Source organism: Scophthalmus maximus, chromosome 16 (genome assembly GCF_022379125.1).
Source record: "Scophthalmus maximus strain ysfricsl-2021 chromosome 16, ASM2237912v1, whole genome shotgun sequence".
NCBI classification, from domain to species: domain Eukaryota; kingdom Metazoa; phylum Chordata; class Actinopteri; order Pleuronectiformes; family Scophthalmidae; genus Scophthalmus; species Scophthalmus maximus.
The window spans coordinates 4,150,870-4,172,500 of record NC_061530.1 but is presented as its reverse complement, the minus strand read 5'-3'; the positions used below and the strand labels follow the sequence as shown (position 1 = coordinate 4,172,500).

General features: G+C 44.5%; 1 protein-coding gene across 2 annotated transcripts in view; it reads right to left on the bottom strand.

Moving 5' to 3' along the window:
- The window catches only part of jmjd1cb (jumonji domain containing 1Cb), a 115,506-nt gene that overhangs the window by 728 nt on the left and 93,147 nt on the right, over positions 1 to 21,631 (bottom strand). For both annotated transcript variants that reach the window (XM_035612308.2, XM_047327513.1), the window contains 21 exons: positions 19,368 to 20,346; positions 19,009 to 19,206; positions 17,881 to 18,053; positions 16,072 to 16,234; positions 13,075 to 15,601; positions 11,822 to 12,023; positions 10,738 to 10,952; positions 10,494 to 10,646; positions 10,109 to 10,198; positions 8,620 to 8,744; positions 7,814 to 8,036; positions 7,397 to 7,617; positions 6,765 to 7,118; positions 6,482 to 6,650; positions 6,286 to 6,376; positions 6,070 to 6,200; positions 5,772 to 5,894; positions 4,594 to 4,733; positions 4,306 to 4,482; positions 3,396 to 3,527; positions 1 to 936 (listed from right to left, as the gene is read on the bottom strand). The exon at positions 1 to 936 is cut by the window's left edge and continues 728 nt beyond it. In XM_035612308.2, coding sequence (XP_035468201.2) covers positions 844 to 936; positions 3,396 to 3,527; positions 4,306 to 4,482; positions 4,594 to 4,733; positions 5,772 to 5,894; positions 6,070 to 6,200; positions 6,286 to 6,376; positions 6,482 to 6,650; positions 6,765 to 7,118; positions 7,397 to 7,617; positions 7,814 to 8,036; positions 8,620 to 8,744; positions 10,109 to 10,198; positions 10,494 to 10,646; positions 10,738 to 10,952; positions 11,822 to 12,023; positions 13,075 to 15,601; positions 16,072 to 16,234; positions 17,881 to 18,053; positions 19,009 to 19,206; positions 19,368 to 20,346 — 6,679 coding nt within the window. In that variant the 3' untranslated portion in view covers positions 1 to 843. The remainder of the gene's footprint in view (positions 937 to 3,395; positions 3,528 to 4,305; positions 4,483 to 4,593; positions 4,734 to 5,771; positions 5,895 to 6,069; positions 6,201 to 6,285; positions 6,377 to 6,481; positions 6,651 to 6,764; positions 7,119 to 7,396; positions 7,618 to 7,813; positions 8,037 to 8,619; positions 8,745 to 10,108; positions 10,199 to 10,493; positions 10,647 to 10,737; positions 10,953 to 11,821; positions 12,024 to 13,074; positions 15,602 to 16,071; positions 16,235 to 17,880; positions 18,054 to 19,008; positions 19,207 to 19,367; positions 20,347 to 21,631) is intronic.

Below are 21,631 nucleotides of genomic sequence, written 5' to 3'. Positions count from 1 at the left end.
AGACAGACATAACTAGAAAAAGGACAAGAACAGACGAGTTACAGAAGGGACAAGAAAAGAGGGAGCAGCAGAGACTGCAGACTGAATCATCTGAGATTTATGTTTAGCATTTTTCCCCCTCAGATCCTATTTTTTTTTCCTTGATTTTTTTTTTTTTAAACATCATGACAGTTTTGATCCTGATGCTGCTGGTGATTCTGTTGTGATCAGTGAAATCTTCTGTCCCAAGACATAGTGTGGGCAGCTACAGACAGGGATTAAACCTCCCGGCTGTCCTGATCCACAGCAGATTAGAGACAGAGAGAGCAAGGGGCTCAGTGTGTCTCTCAGTCTCCATCATCACTGCTGCACACAGGACAGACTGGGTCTCCCTGGAAACCGGATTTTAGCAGGATGCACCATCAGTCACAGCAAACAGTTTCGGTTATGATACAGTTGAGGTTTGTGGTGCTGTTTGACTCCAGCGTAGTGGCTTCAACGAGACCCCCCCTCTTCCCCACAGTTCCTCTGTCCTGCCTGTGTTCAGAGTGTGAAACACTGAGGTGACAGAGGATGCTTGACCCCCGTCGCTCCAGGGGCCTCTCCTCCTCTCCTCTTGGCACTCAAGGTTTGGGCTGATGATGACGGAGGTGGGTGTGGGCCTCTCACCAGCCACCTGGCTGTGTGAGGAAGGTGGAGCTCACACTGTGAGGTCCCCTGGGTCCCAACGCTGGCTCCGGCCCAACCACCTCTCGTGGACACAGTCCTCCATGTGGAGGTGGAGGGCGTAATGGAGGGGGGGGGGGGGGGTGATGATGGGAGTCACGTCCCTCTCTTGAAGGCGAGGACCAGGCCCAGGGGGTGTCATGAGTTTTCCTCCTCATCGTCATCCTCAGAGCGGCTCCGCTTCAGCGAGCTCACCGCCTCCTTCACACAGTGGTACAGGATGTTCTTCACCTGCGGAGGAAGAGGGGGGAGAGTTTAACAGCCGAGGCGATTCCATAACGGTTTCATTGCTAACGACTTTTGGTTGGTGTGGATGCTTCTGGAATGGGCTCGCATTTCAGTCGTTTACTGCAAATGACGAACTGCAAAGTCAGAAATGACAAGTGAACAACTGAACTTTACCTCGAGGATAAATTCACTGTTTCACAAGCCTGTCAATAAGCAATAAGCAGGTGCACACGTCGACCCTGACAGAGCTTTTTCATGCTGTAATTGTCTCTCATGTCATAATGCACTGTTGGTCAAAGTGGTGGGGGGGAACATCCGCAGTTGTCCTCCTGTGCACAAATGTATCCCCACGTTTATCTGAAGCTAATCTGAGGCTCACGGTTGCACACCTGCAAAACATCTGCGACAGGTCCAGGAAAGGGGAATCTATGGTGGAACTGTGTTCAGGTAAAGCGTCTGGGGGATAATATAATCTAAAAAAAACGCTTAAGAATTGAAACTTCATACGAGACAGTGAGACTAGAGGAACCCTGGTCAGAAAGGTGACTGACTGTACACACCACTGACAGAGATCCAGAGTTCCTGAGCCACAGCGAAACAAAACCCACGTCAGCAGCGCTTGACCTCTCTGGGGGAGTAACTAGATGAAGGTCCCTCCTTAGTAAAAGCTGTATGATGGTACAGTATGATTTGCTACAGAGAATCTGCTCTCAGATGGGACCCATTCCAAATTTTTGAACAATTGTTTTTCATTCCTCTAAAGTGATTCGTTGATGCAAGGTCTGGACCAACTGCTGCCCCATCTACATCACCACTCACGCATCAGTCAACGCTCATGTAAGTTGTTAAAGATATGGTGGAACAGAACTGTGCCAGTCTGAGTGCAGCAACTCTGCAGAAACCACAAGTGACAAATCCAATGGTAATCACTGCACATAATGTATTTTGTGAAAACTAACTTTATAGTAACAAGGGCACAGGATCATTCAGACAATGCTGAGCTCAGCATTTTACTGTTGACACCTTATATGAAAACGATTTTCTCAGGGTTCCTACACATTTTCCATTTCAAAATTTTTTACAGACTCAAATTTCCTTCTTCTCGGTAGACTTTTCAGACCATATTTGACATCCGAGTACAAATAGCTAGATGTTTATTCAGTAAATATTATTATATAGATGAACATTATAAGTTATTTTACATAATATTATTATATAAGTAAATATGATTGTGTCAATAAATCATTCTGAAATACAACTGTTAACAAGTAACGGTTTCTCAAGAAGGTTGATTGTGATGTGGAATGTGCGGATTGATATTGAAATATTGATACTTCCAATTCTGACGCTCTAGGACTGATATTACTCATATTAAAAGATTGATATTTAAACTCAATGATTTTGGGTAAATGTGTATTTTATCGTCAACAGGGTAAACAACAGTACAAAGTAACTAGCCATCACCAGGATAATCTGAATAACGCCCAGTTGATAGGAACTATTTATCCTCCCGCCTGTCATAGTCATATGTGAACTACGGCTCTGTAGATACCGTAGTGGCAGTGGCAGGTACAGAGAGTGTGTTGCTGTGGCGACGTTTATCACTGACCGTGGGAAATGGGAGACTGAGACGGAGCGCTAGTATCTAAAATCTTTGGATGTTTAGACTTCAGTCTGGAAACGGCAATATTTTTCCATGCTCTACATTCTTTTTTCCATGATCAGCTGAGATGAGGTCAGACGGAGGCCGACTCATCTCATGTACAGCCGTCACACGACGTCCGTCCAACACACACACACACACACACACACACACACACACACACACACACACACACACACACACACACACACACACACACACACACACGCACACAGACAGCAGCTGAACAGCTGTTGTCTAATTACACTCACTGAGTACTTTATTAGGAACACATGTGCACCTGCTTATTCACGCAATTATCAGGCAATGGCGAGGCAGCAGTGCAGTGTAGAGACTCGCGGTTCAACTGACAAAATGTTTGTAGTAACTCAGATAACCACTGTGGCGAGCAGAGAAGCATCTCAGAATGAACGCCACGTCCAACCTTGACGCGGGCGGTCCATGACCAGGTCAGGTTCCACTGCCTTTGAGCTCAGAACAGAAACCTGAGGCTGCGGTGGACACAGACTCACCAACACTGTGCATGAATCCATGAACTCAACCTGCCTTGTGTCAACAGTTCAGGCCGCTGGTGCAGGGAATGTCAGTCTAATTTGAGTATTGATACAGACCATGTTCATTCCTTTATGGCAACATCTTCTAATGGCCACCTTGTCCGGCAGGAACTACCCTGTATTAGTATGGAATTCCTAATAAGGTGTTCAGTGAGTGTAAGCTGCTGCACTGCCAAACTAAATCTAATAATTTAAACAGGACCAGAAGGGGTTTTAATGATGTAACGTTGACTGCCATCCATCACCTGTAGTTTATCCTCATAGTTGACCTCCTCTTTACTAGGCCGCAGCTCCTGGGTCAGATTGAAAGAGTTGGCCACGTGCTCGGGAGACACAAAGTCATTGATGACCTGAACACAACTGTGAAGGTTCTGGACCTGACAGACAGAAAGGAGAGAGGACACTCAGAAAATAACAACACACACTCAAAACTTCAGGTCAAAGACCGACTGAGAATCAAAAAACAAACAAACATGTCAATGAACATCTCGTAGAACCTAGAAAAACGTATGGCAACTATAATTTTCTGAAATATATATATATATATTTCAATATTTAAAATTCAAAAAACCTGAAAAAAAATGTAATTACTTTTATTTAATCTCAATCATTTCCTAAAACAATTGCCTGCTGTAGTTAACTAAAGGCTGTTGCTTGAGCGTGAGGAAATGCTGCTTTTGTTTGGGGCTATTTTCGACGGTGGATTAATCCACTTTTTCTGCTCTGTATTAGTAGCAGAGGGACTGTGTGTGGGCCTGGGTCTAAATAAACAACAGTGTGTGAGTTCATGGTGATGAAGGAACCTGTCACCCGGTGCAACAGTGTGATTCACTGATGTGTTGGAGCACGGTGGCTCAGGCTTTGTAAATAGGAGAAAGTCCCTGTTGGTTTGCCTCTGCACACGAGATTTGTTGACAGCAGGAGAGATATAGAATAGGACCAGACTGATTTCAATAACAAATGTGAAAGACAGTATCAGTATAGTGTGCACAAATGGAGAGCTCTCTCTAACAGTCATGTTTATGTGAAAAAAAGACTGACAACGAGTATATGTCACATTTTAGTAAGAGGGAATATATTTATTACTTATTACAATTATTTTATCAATGAGGTGATCTGTAAGTGTGTGCGTATGCATGTAAGTATACGGCATACCTGGTGCATAGCCCCTGCTGGTATGAGGACAGAGTCTCCCAGGAATTGAACTACAGTCCAACCCTGAACTCCATGCTCATCCAGCAGCCGCTGACGCTGCTTCCTGCTCAGATACCAGCTCTGCTCTCTGATTGGGTCCTGGTCCAGGGACACGTCCAATCCCTGCTCCTTACAGAGCTGAGGTGGTGGTCGAAGAGGGAGAGTGTGGGTCAGTACTTGTACTGAAGTTCACAATGTTTTCATTTAAAGCTTGTAGCTGTTGCTGACCATTCTTGACAAGGTACTGACCTTGTGCAGGAACTCTCGGACTTCGTCCATGTCCCTGTTGAGGTAGATGTGCCACAGTGCCCCCGGTGTCTCACTGGAGTCTTTGAGCCTCCTCCGAACGCCCTCGTCTAGATCCTCCTCTTCCAAACGCTTCAACACTCCTACATACACACGCACGCACACAGACAGACAGACAGAATCAAATATAATACACAGAAAAACAAGCAAAACTAATAATAACTAACAATGTTAGTAATTTTGCTGAATAAATGACTTAGCTCTTTATACATCATTTGTGGAAACTATTGATGTAAAAATAGCTCAGGCTGAAACAGTGAGGACAGGAGAAGAGACAGTGAAGCAACCACTGTACTGTGTTGGGCAACCAAGCTGGTACTTAGTTGTATTTTTATGTTTCAATAATGGGAACACTCATTAATCTTATGCTCACCACCGTGGCTCATAGATCACCCACTCCCGAAAGTATAATTTTATGTATCTCAGGTTAAAGTGTGTGTATTGGTGTATTAAACTGACAAGAAGAAAACAAATAGGACCAAAGTCCAAGTCAGAAAAAGTCTGTACTCTTTGTTACTCTTAAACCCCCATACACAACTAGAACAGCAGCTTGACATGGTTTCAATAAAGATTATAATGTGATAGTCAACTCTTTGAAAATAAATATTTGAGTATGATTTGTGACTACAGTATTTACAAACAGGTCCTCACTGCCTCCTCCCACTCAGTTTAAAGGTGACATGTTATGCTCATATTCAGGTTCACACGGTTAATTTATGTTACCACTTGAAAAGGTTTACATGCTCTAATGTTCAGAAAAAGGAATGTCACGCCTCTTTACCAGAAAAGTAGAGATTTTCAGATTTCAGGCAGGGTTACCGGGAAATCTGAACCAGCGGTTCAGCTTATGGTTTAGCCAGCTCTCAAAAAAACGACAGGGTGTTTGTGGGCTGGAAGGCTCAACAGATACACACATTTATGTGCACAAACACTGAAAAGTAATGTTTGCATAATACCTCCCTTACCTTTAAGGGAGCGACAAACTCTGAGCTCCAGCCTCCTCCCTTTATTCTTTTTCTATTCTTCATTTTGTTTTTTTCTTTCCCACCCTTTGCACAGTGTTTGAAAATACATAACAATTTCAGTCAGTCTTATTATTATTTTATTGACATCGGTCTTACCAGTTTTGGACAGTACTCCATTGCCTTTAGCTACTCCTACATAGACCAGAACAGACACAACATCCGACACTTCCACATGGACGTTGGCTGTCCCAAAGTCCTGGTCCTGAGATGCAGCTACACCTGAAAGAGTACAGACAACTGATTCATGAGAAAACACGTTCAGATTCATTAGCTATGAGGAGGCTCTTAACATCTTTTCTATCCTCATCCTTTTTTATTAGCAGAACATCCACGTACAAAGGATTTAGGGGAATTGATGAACACTGCCCAGTAGAGAGAAATCGCTGCCTCTTACCGTAAGCACAACAGAGTCTCGGCCCCAGATCTGGCCTGACGAAGAAAGATGGCAAGTGGGAGGCCAGGTTGAGGTTGCCCTCTGGATCAGAGTACTCTGGCAGGGGCAGGTTCTTCATCAAGTCATCATATCTGCAAAAAAACCCATCTAATTTAGATGGGCCTACCCATCACTCTTGCATTGTTTGAATAAATTGTGTTGAGTGTGCCTTTTTACCTTGAGGGCATGAGGGCCATGAACTCCTCTCCAGACGGCCAGTCCTTCAGTCTGTAGACCATTGGTTCTCCATCCTTGGACTTGGGCCGCTCTGAACAGGTATGAAGACTTAAGTCAGACTCAATCTCAATGCTGTCTCAGTGGCTGGTTGTAAGCCATCTAAATTAATCAAACCGGAAGAGTAAGACAAACTCACTGGTGATGTCCTCAAATCCATCCCAGAACTCTTTGATCCCGGAGTTGGACACCACCTGGTCTTTACAGTTGAGGAGGTCTCCTTGATGGTCTGCAAACTCCTGGTTGAAGGAGTCAGCTTTCCACAGACTGGCATTCAGTCGCTTATGGATCCCAGACACCAGCACAGGCTGAACAAACACATTCATATGACTGTTATTATCTGTAATGTAACCCTAACAATGACAATTAGTGCTGTGACTGCTACTACTTCTGCCGTTGCTGTTAGCAGCACTGATTTGTACCTGTCCCTGTTTCCAGCAGTCTCTGAACAGCTTCCAGTTGTTCTGGTTGCGGTGATCTTTGAGCCACAGTAACTGCCTGTTGTTTAACCAGGAGTGGGGAATGTCTGGATACTGACTGGTTGAATCCTCTGGCACAGTTGCAGTAACAGGCACTGCCTTTTTCCTGTCTGGTTTGGTATCCTCAGTTACAGCAGGGGTGTTGTTGTTGTTACCACCACCTCCTGCAGTAACAGGCTCTTGTTTGATTGACAGCTTAGTGGTGATGTTCTGGCGGCTGGCGGGGATTTTATTCTCCACTACTGAAGCAATGATATCATCAAGGATATTGGGCATGGTCCGTCCACTCTTTCCCATCTATACAAGAGGAAAAACAATACTTAAATATTTCAAACTTTCCTTTAAATCTAAGACTCTACAAAGGCACGTTAGAGGACTAGGTGATACAACTGGTGAGATTTTCTTTCTGCCATTGTAGGACAAACACTTATATATATAAAACATTTCCTTTACATAATGGAGCATGCTCCCCCTAGGCAGTGAAGCAGATGAAACAGGGACAATTCATTTCCAAAGCAATATGTCTAATCCATGATCACATTATAGTGTGTGTGTGTGTGTGTGTGTGTGTGTACCTGTGAAGCTGTAGAGTAGACTGGTGCAAAGGCGATTCCTGCATCAGTAGAGCCCAGCTTCAGTTTCCCTGCTGTGGTGGTGAGCAGATCTCTGAGTGTGGAGCCCTGCTCCGTGTTGTTAGATACCAGGGAGGTGGTTTTACACTGCTGCAGGACTTCCAGGCTTTCTACTTCCTTATCCTCCTTCACTGACTTACCCAGCAACACTGACTCCTTGTTTTCTGTTAGAGAGAGAGAGAGAAACAGAGGGAGACAGGGAGAAATAGAGGAATATGTTACTTATTACCATCATATTTTATACTAAAGGGCTTCATGAGGGAATCTGGTCATTTACAGAACCACTGAATGAAACCCAACCACTGAATGGACCACTGAATGAAAGATTAAAAGCACCATGATACTTAATCTTTCCATTACCTTTCTTTTCCTCCCTGGATTTCTGTTCTGCCAGGTCGGCCAGGAAGTGCAGAGGTGACTGGGACTCTGGTGGGGTGACCGGAGCACTCCCTGTGTCGCTGCCTGGACTGCCTCCTCCATTAGTCTCTACCTTGGTTCCTCCTGGATCAGAATTCTGCTGTGAGCCCGGCTCAGCCTTCACCAGAGACAGCTTGTTACTGTGGTTCAGGACGTTCTGCAGAACCTGGCAGAGAGAGGGGAAATATTCATTATATTGACTGGTTAATTTTAGAACACAAATAGTCAGTGGTTTTGGTGTAATAGACAGACAGAGAGAGAGGATGGATTGTCCCTAAAAACAGTGATATACTGCATCAGATCAAATGGAAATAATAAAATGCATTACTTCCTTTGCACATTAATGTTTTAGTGTTTTTGCAGTTTGCAGACAGTTTATATTAGTCCTTCTGCTCCAGAATGAGTAAAGGCACGTTAGATTATCAATCAATATCACAACTGCAGTCAAGGACACTCATCAGATCCTTTGCAGTTTGTAGCATCTTTGCAGTTTGTAGCATCTGTAAGGCCACTGCATGCCAGGTGATCCCGTGGGATCAATGCTGGGATTTAGTACTCTCACAATGCTCGCATGAGGACACTTCTCATAAAAGCAACAAATAACGACTTGGTTGTGAAACCACACATTATACAATAAAAACAGTATGTGGGTCTACCTACAAGATATTGGGTAGTTACAAAATATAATAAACGTAAAACATAATAAATAACTGTGACTTTAGTCTCGTAAGTGGATTGGTCAGTGGTACCTGTGAAACTCCATTGATGGCTGGTAGTTTGGTGAGGAAGCTCTGTTTGTTGATGCAGGCACAGTGGGATTTGATGTCGTGTTTGTCTCTCAGCGAGTGCATGGATGCCACCAACTCTGTCAGCACTGAAACAGCAAACAAAAAAAATAGATAAAGAGAAAACAAACTTGGACCTTTCAAATGGAACGCGATCCAGTCAGTAGGGCAGGGACAGAAATGTGACATAATTTGGAGCCAGTGTCGCAGTAGTGATCGTCGAATAGAGCGGAAGTATCGAGGTCCAATTGATAATGTACATGCTCTCGACCAATAACAAGTCAGTTTTTGATGCACATCAAATAGTTAAAAGCAGACTAATGGTAGATGGACTGTATCTATATAGCGCTTTTCAAGTCTTATTGACCACTCAAGTGCTTGACAGCACAAGTAACATTCACTCATATTCATACAGCGCTGCTATTTACCGCACTTATTTTTCTTCCTATCATATTCGCACACTGCCGGAAGATCCGCCAGAGGCAATTTATTGTTACATGTCTTGCCCGAGAACACATCGGCATTCGTACTGGGGGAAGCTGGGATCAAAGGTTGGTGGTCAACAGACTCTAGCTCCTGAGCCACAGCCGCCACTTATCAGAAACATTCATATTTAAACATACATAAGTTTGATAAGAACTACCTCAAAGTACTTTGACTTTTTTAGTTAGACCCTTGCCCTAATCCCCTAACATGGAGGAGGAGGGGTTTATGACCTATACTGCAGTTTGCCAGCGGGGGGCGATCAAGATCATTTGGCTTCACTTTTAGGAGCTGTCATTTCCCATCTTTATATAGTCCATGGGTTGAACTCATTACCCAAAACAGACAACAAATACTGAAGATTAAGGTTTTTTGGTTATTGAGTACTTCAGTCCAAAAACTATTTATCTTTAATCTTCATTAGTGTTAGTAAGATTTTACATAGACTATGTATAGCATGTTCCAAGTGTGGACATGTGAGGTGCACATGCATCATGCATGGGATGCCTTCACTTCTAGGGAAGAAGATTCAAAGTACAGGTCAAGGTCATGGTACAGATATCGCCATGCTAGGAGAAATTAATATCTTCTGGGTGATGGATGTCTGTCTGGGAAGACTAGTTTCAACCTTGTATGGTATAGTCTAAATTTGTGTGAGTTCATGGTGTGGTATATAAACTGTGTGGTGTTCCTCTGTTCATTATTGAAACTTCCTCGCAGCATGCAGAGGGTCTCGATCCAGGCCTGCAATAAATAGTGTCTTAACTGCGAACCATCTGATCCAAGTGTCTGAATTCAATCTTCCTCCTAAAGACGAAACTCGGCTATCCTCTCAAGAATCAACTCTGATTATCAATTAGTCAAACACTTTTCTACTGTGTGTGTGTTCCAGAAATGGCAAGAAAAAGCAGCTAAAAGATGAAGAGAGGACAGTGGAATGCAGACATGGTTAAAACAGCATGCATTGTACCTGTGCCAGGTATGATCTGCGTTGGCATCAGGTGTTTGTGATCATGGGGTTGGCCTTTCACACACTTCAGCCAGCCATATAGTTCCTTATCTAATCACAAAAAGAGACACAAGTCAGTAGCCATAATAACACACACATGTGCATAATACATCTGCAGAAGGAGCTTGTACCTTGATTTAGTACAGAAGCTTGTATACAAATGCAGTTAACAGTATTTACCTGCACACAACAAAACCAGGTTACTTCTTAGCCTTGTTACTCTAAATCCCAATGTACATGGGTAACTCGAAGAACTTCAGATCAAAAGTCCCCATTTGGTTGGGATGTTAACCATGAATTACTTGTCAGGTCACATTCAGGTTGAGAATTTATAAACAGTACTGACCTTTGGAGCTCCTTCTCTCCTTGGCCTTGTAGCAGTCCAGGCAGACAACAAAGCCACATTTCTGACAGACCCAGTGGATGTTGAAGAGTGTCGCCTCACAGGCGTCACACATCTCCCTCACCCCCCTCACCGCTCGCTTCCACGCCAGCTTGGCTGAAAAAAACAACACAGAAAAAACGCTTCAGTTTCCAAACTCAGTAAAGGTTAGCTAATCAAAACGTCGGCCGCATTAAAGGCAACTTACTTTCCTTCTTGAGCCAGCTAGCTGCTGTATTCTCAGTCACAACTATCTGGCAGAACTTGTCTCCAATAAAGCTGAGGATGTACTTGGCCGTGGTTTGGTCCAGGTGGCTCTCGTCCAATGCCCCAGGGGCCCACAGGGCCAGGGCCTCCTCATCGAACTGGTCCGGAGTGGAGAAGCCATCCATCCGGATGACTCCATTTTTACTAAAGGAAAGCCTAGATGGGAGGAAACAGTCAATAGAGCAGCAATGATGATGCTGGCATTAAAGAAACATGTTACCAACTTTGACGTACATGTTGGCAGATGGTGTTACTGCTGCTTATGAGCCAGTCTACTTTATAATATATATATATATACACACACATATATATAATGTTTTTATGTTTTTCTTTATGACCCTTTTCTCTGTAAAACTGTGCTTGGTGTCCAGCTCAGGTGAGTGTTTATGAAATCCCAGTCCACTGGGTCAGACAGACAAGAAGGGGGTGAGATAAGGTGAGACATCAAGAATTCGCGGTGGAGATGTAGAGAAGGGGAGGGGGACAGCGAGGGAGAGATTGCAGTAGCAGCAGTTCTGTCATGAGTCAGTGGGGAAAAGATTATAGAGCAGAAAATCCTCTTTGGCAGATTTACCTTGTTAGACCCCAGACTGCAGCTGCTGCTTATCCAACACAAGTGCAAGTCTGTGTGCTCTCAGTTAGTGTATGTGTATGAGAGTGAGAGACAGATGGAGGCAGCCACACGATTAATGATCTATGTATTGTAGCTTCTTCACTCATGTCCTCTCTCTCCATTTGTGGAGTTATTTTTAGACATGACTATCATGACAGTAAGTCAAGTCAACAATAAAGTTGACTTGACTTACCAAATCTAATTGGTTTCAAGGTAAATGTATGACAATGCATTGGAGAGATATTAAGTCCTAGAGAGGTAAGAAAAGACAAAACATTTACGGATGAATGTAGCATGTATGTTGGGTAGATGAAAGAGAACGATGTCGGGACACCAGAGGGAAACCATAAAATCAAGACAAATGGGAAAGGAAGTAAAAAGAGGGAAAGGACACAGGCTGTGAGAGCTTTACCTTCTGAAATAGTAGAAGCGACAGAAGACAGGAGAGTGTGCCTGCTCTTCCCCCTTCTTGCTGCGAATCACTCTACACTCCCGACACTTCTGCAGGTTGGGTCCAATTTCTGAACACGAGTCGTCCTGCAGGAAAGACTCCCCCGTCTGCTTCAACTTCTTCACCTTCCTCCAGTCCTTCAGCACCGAGCGGGGGATGCCATCTGAGAAGACGATACATTGACAAGTCATTAACTGTGAGTAAAACACACCAACGCAGAGAAAATGTGAAAAGATTTCTTACACTAACATTAAACATCATCATTAATCATTACTGCGTTTTAATAGCCAAAAGGTTTTGCATTCAAATGCACATATAATGTATGTAACAATGCCATAATGACTTTTTTTCCTTGTCACCATTGTGGCAGAGATCTTGTTCCATTTTCATATTTTTCTTGTTTAAAATCCAACAAAATTGAGTTACGAGTGAAATCTTAAATACAGGGATATTTTGAAATGCTGTATTGTATGTGCAATTCACATATTATGACATATTCACAATTAATTCCCAGGTATAAAAATAATTTAATAAGCCATGACTTTGGTTTTCTGCATGATGTAGCTAACCATTCCACTCTGAACTGACCTTAACTAGCACTCGAAAGTTTGTCTTTCATTGTCCACCCACAGGGTGCTCTGCTTTGATGAAGTTAAATTGTGAAGGTGACAGGCACCAGTGAACAGGTGGTCCCAATAAAATAAGCTTCACAAGGAATACATATTAATTGATTGCTTCAAATAGGGGTCATGGGATGATAGATAACAGAGTAGTTGCCTAAACAAACAGCAACATATTTGACACCTGCATCAGACAAAGTTGTTTAACCGAGGCAATACATTCTTCTTATTATCATCAAATCCAATGTGCAGAGCCAAACAAGCAATACACTATATCCTGCTGCCTGTGTAACGTTTGCCAAAAAACAAGGATTTGTGACAGTGATCAGCTGTTTTAGGAAATCATTTATTCTTAATAAAAAAATGTATGATGTATTATCAGTCGGAATCAATGGGCTTAGAGCGGAGAGCCACAGACAGGGTCAGAAAGGGTTGAGATACAGACTAACACAATGTTGGCTAAAGTCTGTCCATAAGATTTGCAAAACAATAGTTACAGAACATCGGCAGCCTTTGACCGTTTTCAAACTTGCTGCCTGGGAAACTATTTAGGAAAACTGTCAGTGCTATAGTAAATATCAATGCAAGACTTACTGCTGCTGGCCAGTTTCAGTTTGGTCTTCTCCCGGGCCGATCTGAAGATGCCGTTGGGCTTCACATCATCTTCCTCCTTCTCATTGTCTCCTTTCTTCTTGGCCATGTCATTCTGCTTCTTCTTGTAAGTTGGTTTAGGCTGACGTTTGGCTCGGCCCTCCATCTTGCTCTCGCTGGTGTCAGAGTCATCTCCTCCGCTCTCTGAACCGGACTCGTATGACCGTTTGCTACCGCGCCTTGATGAAGGTTTCCTTTCCTCCCCACCTCCTCCTACTGCTGCTGCCCCCATCTTGTCCTCTAACTGCCTCTCTCTCTCACCTTTGCTTCCACTGTCCTTGCTCATTTCCACCTCACTGGAGGTGGAGGCGCTGAGATTGACCGTACAAGGTTTGATCATTTCTGACATGGCGGCAGCGTTACTTGTGTTACTTGTGCTGATGGTAGTGCTGGGCAGTTTCTCAGGTTTAGCATTGGTGATCGTAGTTGTTGCAGTTGTATTTCTGTCTTCCTCCGAGTGGCGGGTTAACCAGGCTTTCTTTAGCTTGTGGTAGTTACTGGGTTGACCACTGCTTGTTGAGGCTGATCCTGAGGACTGGCTGTTAGGCAGTGGACTTGACTTGCCTGGTGTTGTGCTGCCACTCGCCGAGCTGCAGTTACCGCTGTCAACTGATGATGATGAGGCTTGGCTTGAGGAAGGTGGAGGTGGGGAGCTGTGAATGGGAGCTTTGTCAACTGAATCCACAGACAGGGAGGAGTTTCCAGTTGCGATGGGTGTGGGAGCAGTGGAGAAGTTGCTCCTGGACTGAGCTGCAGCTAACGCAGCTTTGTGCTTCTTGAGGTGGACAAAAGAGGAGGACAAATGCTGACTGGAGCCAGAAATGGAGCTAGGTTTTGGGGTGAGACTTGGACTGGGTTGGGGTGTCCCTGCTGGACTAGGGGATGGCAAAGACCCCCCTGGAGATGTGGTACGTGAGCCAAAGCCCTCCTGGTGCTCTGCTGGGCCTGAGTGTCCCAGCATCCAGCCACCAAGGCCAGTTTTATGGGCTGCTATCTGGCCCCGAGGTGAAACTGAGTAACCTAGCTCACGGATGGCTGTCCCAGAATTACTCTGTATGCAAAAATTTGATGAAGCTGAAACAACAGTCCTGAACACAGAGTTTGTGGTACTGCCTCCCATTGTTCCCTGCATGCCACACACAGAAGTCTTTTTATACTGGACACACATGTCATCCATATTCGAGTTGGGCATGATTACCCTGCCAGCTCCAGGTTCTCTAACACTCTCCCCTAACCTGGAACATTCCCCCTGAAGCTTGGATGGGTAAAACCTCCCATGGGGGAGATCCTGGTGGATCATAGCACCAGATTTGTTAGCACCAACAGGACTCTCGTACTTAATGGATGACGACGGCCGCACAATGACTGAGGCCATTGCAGCGTGGGGCTTGCCCCTCGAGACTCCTTTCTCTCCGGAGTACACTCCTCCCCTTTCCTGAATCATTTCTACACCTCTCCACCCATCTGTCGATGGAGTCATAATCTCCCCACTCATGGCAGAGGCCACAGAGGTGATGGCGGCAGCGTTTCCATGACCTTTGACGTCCCTGAGTTCTGGCAGCAGGGTGGGAGGTTTCTGCTGCTCTGCTGATGTTTTGCTGCCAGTTGCCACTAAGCTAACTGGCTGGATGGGCGTGAGGGTTGGTGGAGACAGGCGCCCACCATAACCGGCTCTCTCCCTCTCTTTCTCCCTTTCCTTCTCTCGCTCCTTCTCACGCTCCGCAGCCTCCTTTCGATCCAGCGCGTGCTGTGTGGGGGGATGGAAGACGGGTGCTCTGTGGAGAGATGGCATTGCCCTGAGCTGGTGTTGCTGCTGCTGCTGTTGGTGGTGATGATGGTGGTGGTGGTTGGGGGCTGAAGAGGAGGGTTTAGAAGAGGAGGAAGGAGCAATGGCTGGGCTGCGGCGTTCAAACCGCTCCATACTGGCATGGTGCTGATGTTGTTGTTGGACCAGTGTTACCTGCTGGCTGAGCTGCTCAGTGATTTTCCCTGCTAAACCCTCTCCTCCCTCTGGCTGGTGCTTAATAAGAGGAGGGGGCTTGGACAGGGAGCCTTTGGAGCTGTGGCTGCCTAGGGACAGAGCTCCCTGGCAAGGTACAGCAGTCCCGATACTGGCTACAACTCCCGGAGCTCCAACAGATACTTTCTCATAATAAGAGCTCAGCTCTTTGGATGAATACAGTCTTGGAGGCTCGTTCACCACACTGTTGGACAGTGTGGTGAAGTAGTTACTCTTTTCTGATTGAATGACATGAGGATGGCCGTGGCTGGCCTTGGGGCTGGGGGAGGTGAGAGCTGGTATGCGGACCGGAAAGGGGGAATCTCGGCTCCTCTCTCTGTCCCTGTCCATCCCGGGGTCACTGGAGCGCTGGATCTTGGCGGTGAAGGGAGCGACCTCGATGCTCTCTTTCAGGATTTGCCTGTTCTCCTCTTTGTACTTGCTGGCACGGTCTGCTGCCTGAACAGCATCCTGGGAAAGAAAATGCAAACATCGTAAAGGAATGTTTTTCTAATCTTCAAGCAGAAAGACTGCTGCAATCCCGCTCCATTTTGAGGTAATATGATTTACACAAATGTATGGCGCTGATAATTCATCAACATCATTGAGTTAGTGTTGTCCATCTCTAATCTGAAGGGAAGGATCAAAAGAGTGATTAACAAATTAAATTTAAATTAATCAAATTCTCAATGGAGACAAGTATGACAAGTGATCCTTTGGCGATTTAATAAATATACTATTAGCAAAAGACAGCAACAGTACATTTGATGCATGTGTTATAGGCACAGTTATTATTAGCTCATGCAGATGGTTGACCTACACCTACATTTACATAAAAATGATGTATCACCTTCACACATTCGAACGATGTGTATTAGTAATGTGTAAATACTGCAACTGATAAAAACAATAATCATAACAACATCAAAAGTGCAATGCACCTGTGTATTTGCCAGACGAGCCTTGCTCAGGGGGTCTAGGTAGAGGCGGTGTAAGTAGACGTCTTTCCCTGTGGGGGTGTGACTCCTGTCCGTGTGCTCCTGTTTCAGCTGTGCAAACGTCAAAGTCCTGATTGGGTCCACAAAGCCTTTCTTATCCAAATCTCTGTAATCACACGAGTCAAACAAGTCATTAAGTTTCACCATATGCTTCAGACAAGACTTGTTTCTACATCTCGTTAAACTTAATTCTTACCTACTAAAAAGTTCTGAAACATTGAAACAATACAGAATCCTGTCAAACAGTTAAAACACGACTGCCCGTTCAATTACCACACTACAGTTATGCTCAAACAAATCTGCAAATAAATGACCAAAAAGTGATTATTGTGGATGTGTGACAGTCAAAATACACTTGGTTAACAGGCAGAGTATTGTGGTATCTCTGCCTATTCAGCAGTTTTAATAAGCATGACATAATTAGGCTAATGAGAGATCAAGTGATGTGTAATGTTGACTTAGTGATGCTGTGTTTGTGTGTATGGCTATTCAGTGGCGTCTAAATTATGTAAACGGTGGTTACGTAAGACGAGCACAGGCAGCTGAATGAAGAGCATTCTGTCTGAACTGCTTTAATATTGGATTAGTGCCACTTCACCTCCTTTGACTGACCTAGCGTTGCTTGTCTGCCTCTCAGGGCTAACGTTGCTCTCTGAATACATCATGCTTTAGTCCTGAATTTAACAACAGACAAAAGGAATGCCTCACGCTAACCGCACACTGGAGAGCTTCACCGACTAGCTTTTTAGGACCGCTGGGCTCCACGTAATCTAATGTTATTAATGTGACAGAAATAAATGTGCACATGTTGAATTGTCTCAATTTAAACTCTCCTTGACTTCACCAGGAAATGTACTTATCCTCCAAATGTTCTCCGTCTGTAATACACTCATGCAACCGGTCCATTAACTGTTACATTCTCATCTGAAGCCAATCCAGCATCTTGGAAGAGTGCTAATGCCTCAGGCACACTACACGATTTTCAAATCGTAAGATCGCTGTACCGTTCATACTACAGGACGTGCCGTCTTGTAATCGCAGGCTTTCAGTCATTGGGCTGTTCACACTACGTGACTCATCTGCGTCGGGGGGTTCACACACTACATGATTCTTCAGCAGGAGAAGTGTCTCCAAAGCACGTAGCGGGAATTACTTGTCACTTTCACGATGGATGTCAAAAAAAAGCTGTGTTCAATATATTGCAGGATACTCTTATCTTGACAGGTCGGAAACAGGAAGTAGTTTGAGCGGACGGAGAGAAATAACTTGAGGCGTTAATATGTGGTTCTGCATTAAAGCCAGGGTCACGGTCATCATCTGTTGCAGTGAAAACACACAGCATTAGAGAATAAGCGCCTGCATATAATTTGCGCAATTATTTTTTTCAGAAATACAGAAAAGGCGGAGAATATGGTTGAAGTGTGTTGTGTTGTGCCACAGTTTCTCCCCCGGGTTTCCATGTTGACGCACTCACTGCCTGTCACATCACAGCTCACGCTACAGGTTATGGTTCCCCGACTTGTCCAGATATTAAGCCTGCTAGACATCTGAAATACGTAAGCAAGGCCTTGGTAAGTCACTTTTATCGCGTCGTTGGTAGTTCACACATAGAGATCGGGTGCAGATTTGCGAGCCTGGATTTCACGCTGATTTTCCTCTGATTTGCTGCAACTCAGGGATTTGTCCGCTACCTGAAAATCAGGCTTTAAATCGTGTAGTGTGAACTCGGCATAAGCTGATCTTTTTACTCACTCTTTATGAACATCCACACTGGCCTTTGACGGTGGAGGGGTAGTGTGTGTGTTGATCTTGACGTGGTTGCGGTTGGCGTCGGCGCTTGCTGGCCGAACGGGAACGTGGCTCAGCAAACCCAGACCGTCACCAGTGCTACCAGCAGCCTGGTGCAGCCACGGACTGGCTGTGTTCTACGCACAGATACAACATCATTAAAATGATAAACCTGTGAAATCCACAAACAGAAAAATGTGGCCATACATCTACACACAGTAAAGCTACTGTATGTACACATAGAGGCTCAATAAGCGATATTCTCTTCAACCACCTCTAACCGGCTGGTATGTGTGGTGTATTTTCGAACTCGTCCTCCTCAGTGATCTCACACACATTCACAGCTGATCAACAACAAGTGTCTGCTGTTACTGTTACCCTAATGAGTGCACAGCCCAGATTAAATGAATAGATTTAAACCAGTATCACTGAGCTAACATGCATCTACATGAAGAGCAGTGATGTCGAAACAGAGGGCATTTTAAGATGTATTGTTTGAAGCCCTCCATTCATATAATATTCACTTGAAAGTTTTTGAATATTTCAGCCCTCAAATCAATTTAATTCTCTTTCATTCAGTTGTGTAGTGTCACTTTACCATCACCATCAAATGTTCTGATTTCCAGCTAAGACAGAAAAGCTTGTTTTTGTCGGCATGTTTTGACTGAGCACATAGAAGCTCTTTGTGAGAACTTAATTACATATAGCTGTTTCCTGTCAGATGAGCAGAATCTGGACAGCAGTCTGTTGAACTTTGGATCCTTTGAAGCATGTGTCTCCATCAGCATATCACATTTAGAATAGACACAGAATAAGTCAACTTCTACAAAGCTGGCTCATCATTATGAAATGGAATCACATACAGCTTTTAAAAACTTTTGAAAGGACATTATATTAATCATTATCTATGATGGACAACAACAAAGCCTAGCTACAGTCAACTTTTCTTGATTCCTCCTCTACTTGATCCCTCCCTCTATCCCTCCATGCACCACTTTTATTCATCTTACAAAACATAAAACATTGACAAGCAACCACATAGGCATGCACATTTCCTGCAAATTAAACACATCTTTATATGAATATGCCTACCCTCCTGAGCGAGACCTCGGAATTTACGGAGACAGAATTTTCAGGGTGGCCCCACTTGGCTGTGGGAGGCAGGTTGAGTCCTGGGGGGTAGGAGGTTGGTGTTCCATTAGGGTACTGCCAGAGAATGGGGTAGAGGCCCAGCCCTGCTGCCCCGCTGTGGGCCTGAGTTAGTAGAGTGGGTGGATGGGGGCCCTGACTCTGAAAAAAACAAAAAAACATTTCTTAGTTTAGTGTTTTGAGAGGATGGATAAATCACGACTGGAGGCAACATTTCTCTCCACCCTTCTCCATCAGTCCTCCCCCAACCTCAACCTTAACAATCCTTTCTTTAAATGATGTGTAGGCATCTGGGGTCAGACCTGTAGGAACTGCTGCTGGTGTGCTGCTGACGGGTGAGGTAAACCGAGGTGACCCAACCCGCCCGAGGAGTCCAGGCGAGGGTGGCCCCCGAGGAGAGATGCTGTGGGTGGAGGCATGGCCTGGAGCACCCCAGGGGGTAAAAGATGTGGATGAGGTAGGCCAGAGGTGTGAGAGGTGGCAAGGAGGTGGGAGGTGGCATGGGGGTGGGATGCAGGGGTGAGGCAGGGGGAGTGGGGGGATGGGGAGTGCAGGGTGTGCAGGTGGGGGTGGAGATAGGCTGCCACGTGGTTGGACGAGACGGTGGCAGCAGCAGAGTTCTCTGCGTCAGAGCGGACCAGTGCTGGGTCCCTGTAAACGGTGAAGGTTTCATTCTTATCGATGATCAGAGGACTCTTGGTGCTGCTGCTTGTGCTGACTCCACCCGACTCGTGCCGCGCCGGCACCGGCTTGAAAACAGACCGTAGAGGTTCCACTGTTTCTACTTTAGCAGACAAACGGCCTGTCGGAGGTGGTGAGGTATCAGAGTACCTCGGTATTTTATGTTTAGAGACCTCTGGAGAGGTTGTGGGTTTAGGTTTGGAGATGTCCAGGAGGCCTGGGTGGGACTTAGCTTTGAGAAGTTCAGGTGGGTTTGTGTTGGGGTAGGGGTGGCTCTGAGAGTTGTTGGGGTGCTGGGGTTTCTGTTTCAGAGAGTCGAGCTGAGGTGTGTTGGGGTTTGGGCTGGGGCTCATTTTGGATTTTGCTAAATCAGAGGGGGGGACTGTGTTCATCTTGTGGGGGGGTGGCTGTTGCTGTGGATGTTTTCTCGTCTCTTCAGATGAAGCTGGGCTCTTAATCCCGGGTTGGATAGATGTGTAGTGTTGCTGTTGTTGCGTATGCTGCTGCTGCTGCTGTTGATGAGGATGAAGATGATGATGAGAAAGGATAGTTTTCTCCTTCTCCACCAGCACCAGACTATCAGCCATCGATGTGACAGGCCTGAAAAGGAAACAGAAGAACTGGTATTTTACTTGTGTAGATAACGTAGATTAATTTCACTTTCTACATGATAAGTGATCTAGGTTTATCTCTACCACTGCCTCTTTTAATGGGGGCTGCCAAATTAATTGTATTCAAATATTTCCTCACATAATAAAAAGATTTCTCAAACAAAGTGCTTACTTAACTGCTGTGACCACATAAATGCTTGTCATCTTCTTTCTTGTGGTTCATAATGACAAGCATGGTACATGTAGAAGCAACAAACCGTGTCAGTGGTAGAAGACAAGTGTATTTACTCAACTACCATATTTAATTAAAATTTTGTGCTACAAAAGTTAGTTGAGTATTTTCATTTTATGCTACTTTTTACTCCTACTATACCAATGTCTATACTGTGGTGGCTCTCCATAGTCTTATTTGTTGCGCCATAGCTGCATTCAGTGGCGTGCACCGGGGGCCAATGGCTTATAAGGACAGGTGAACAGGTGAACAGTTATATATATATATATATATATAACTGTTCACCTGTTTAATCAAAGTTTGGTTCAAAACCCTGAAGGTGCCGTTGTTGTTTTGACACTTATCTTATGCTGACGAATCCCAGCTCCAGAGAGCTGATCAGCTGTTTATTCCAAATGTATCAATACTGAACGTAACGTGAGTCCAAATTCAACACTACACTTTCTTGGGCCCTGAACCAAGTGTGAGGCTGATAAGATGAACAGTTCTCAAGATATGACAGACAGACAGACAGATGTCTTGAATAAATAGGAAGATTATTAAAATATGTCTCCAGCAGAGGAGAGTAGCCTCTCTGCTGCCCTTATATATAAAATATATAAATGTCTGACAATTTCCTTGAAGACAAATAATTATATGAGGAATTTCTTCTTTTTTTCCCAGTCTATATTGACAGGACAGTATTCAGCGTGAAGGGGGGAGAGAGTAGCAAAAGGGCTGGGGTCGGAGTCGTACCCACGGCCGCTCCAGAAGGACATGAGCCTCCATACATGGGGTGCCTGCGCTGGCAAGAGAGCTAACTGACACCCCATGAAGAATTTTCTCAAAAGGAAATCTTAAAAATATGAGGAAAAAATCAGCTGATAAATTGCTATATCCTTGGGAAATAATTTGTTCTTAATTTTATACAAGTTACTACTTCTAGTAAAAATTCCTGTAGGTATCAACTTCAATATTCAATTCAATTTTTAATACATTTTACAGTGGATTGTTCTGTGCTGTTATTGTTTTCTATGCAAAGTATGATATTTTCAAAAAAGCT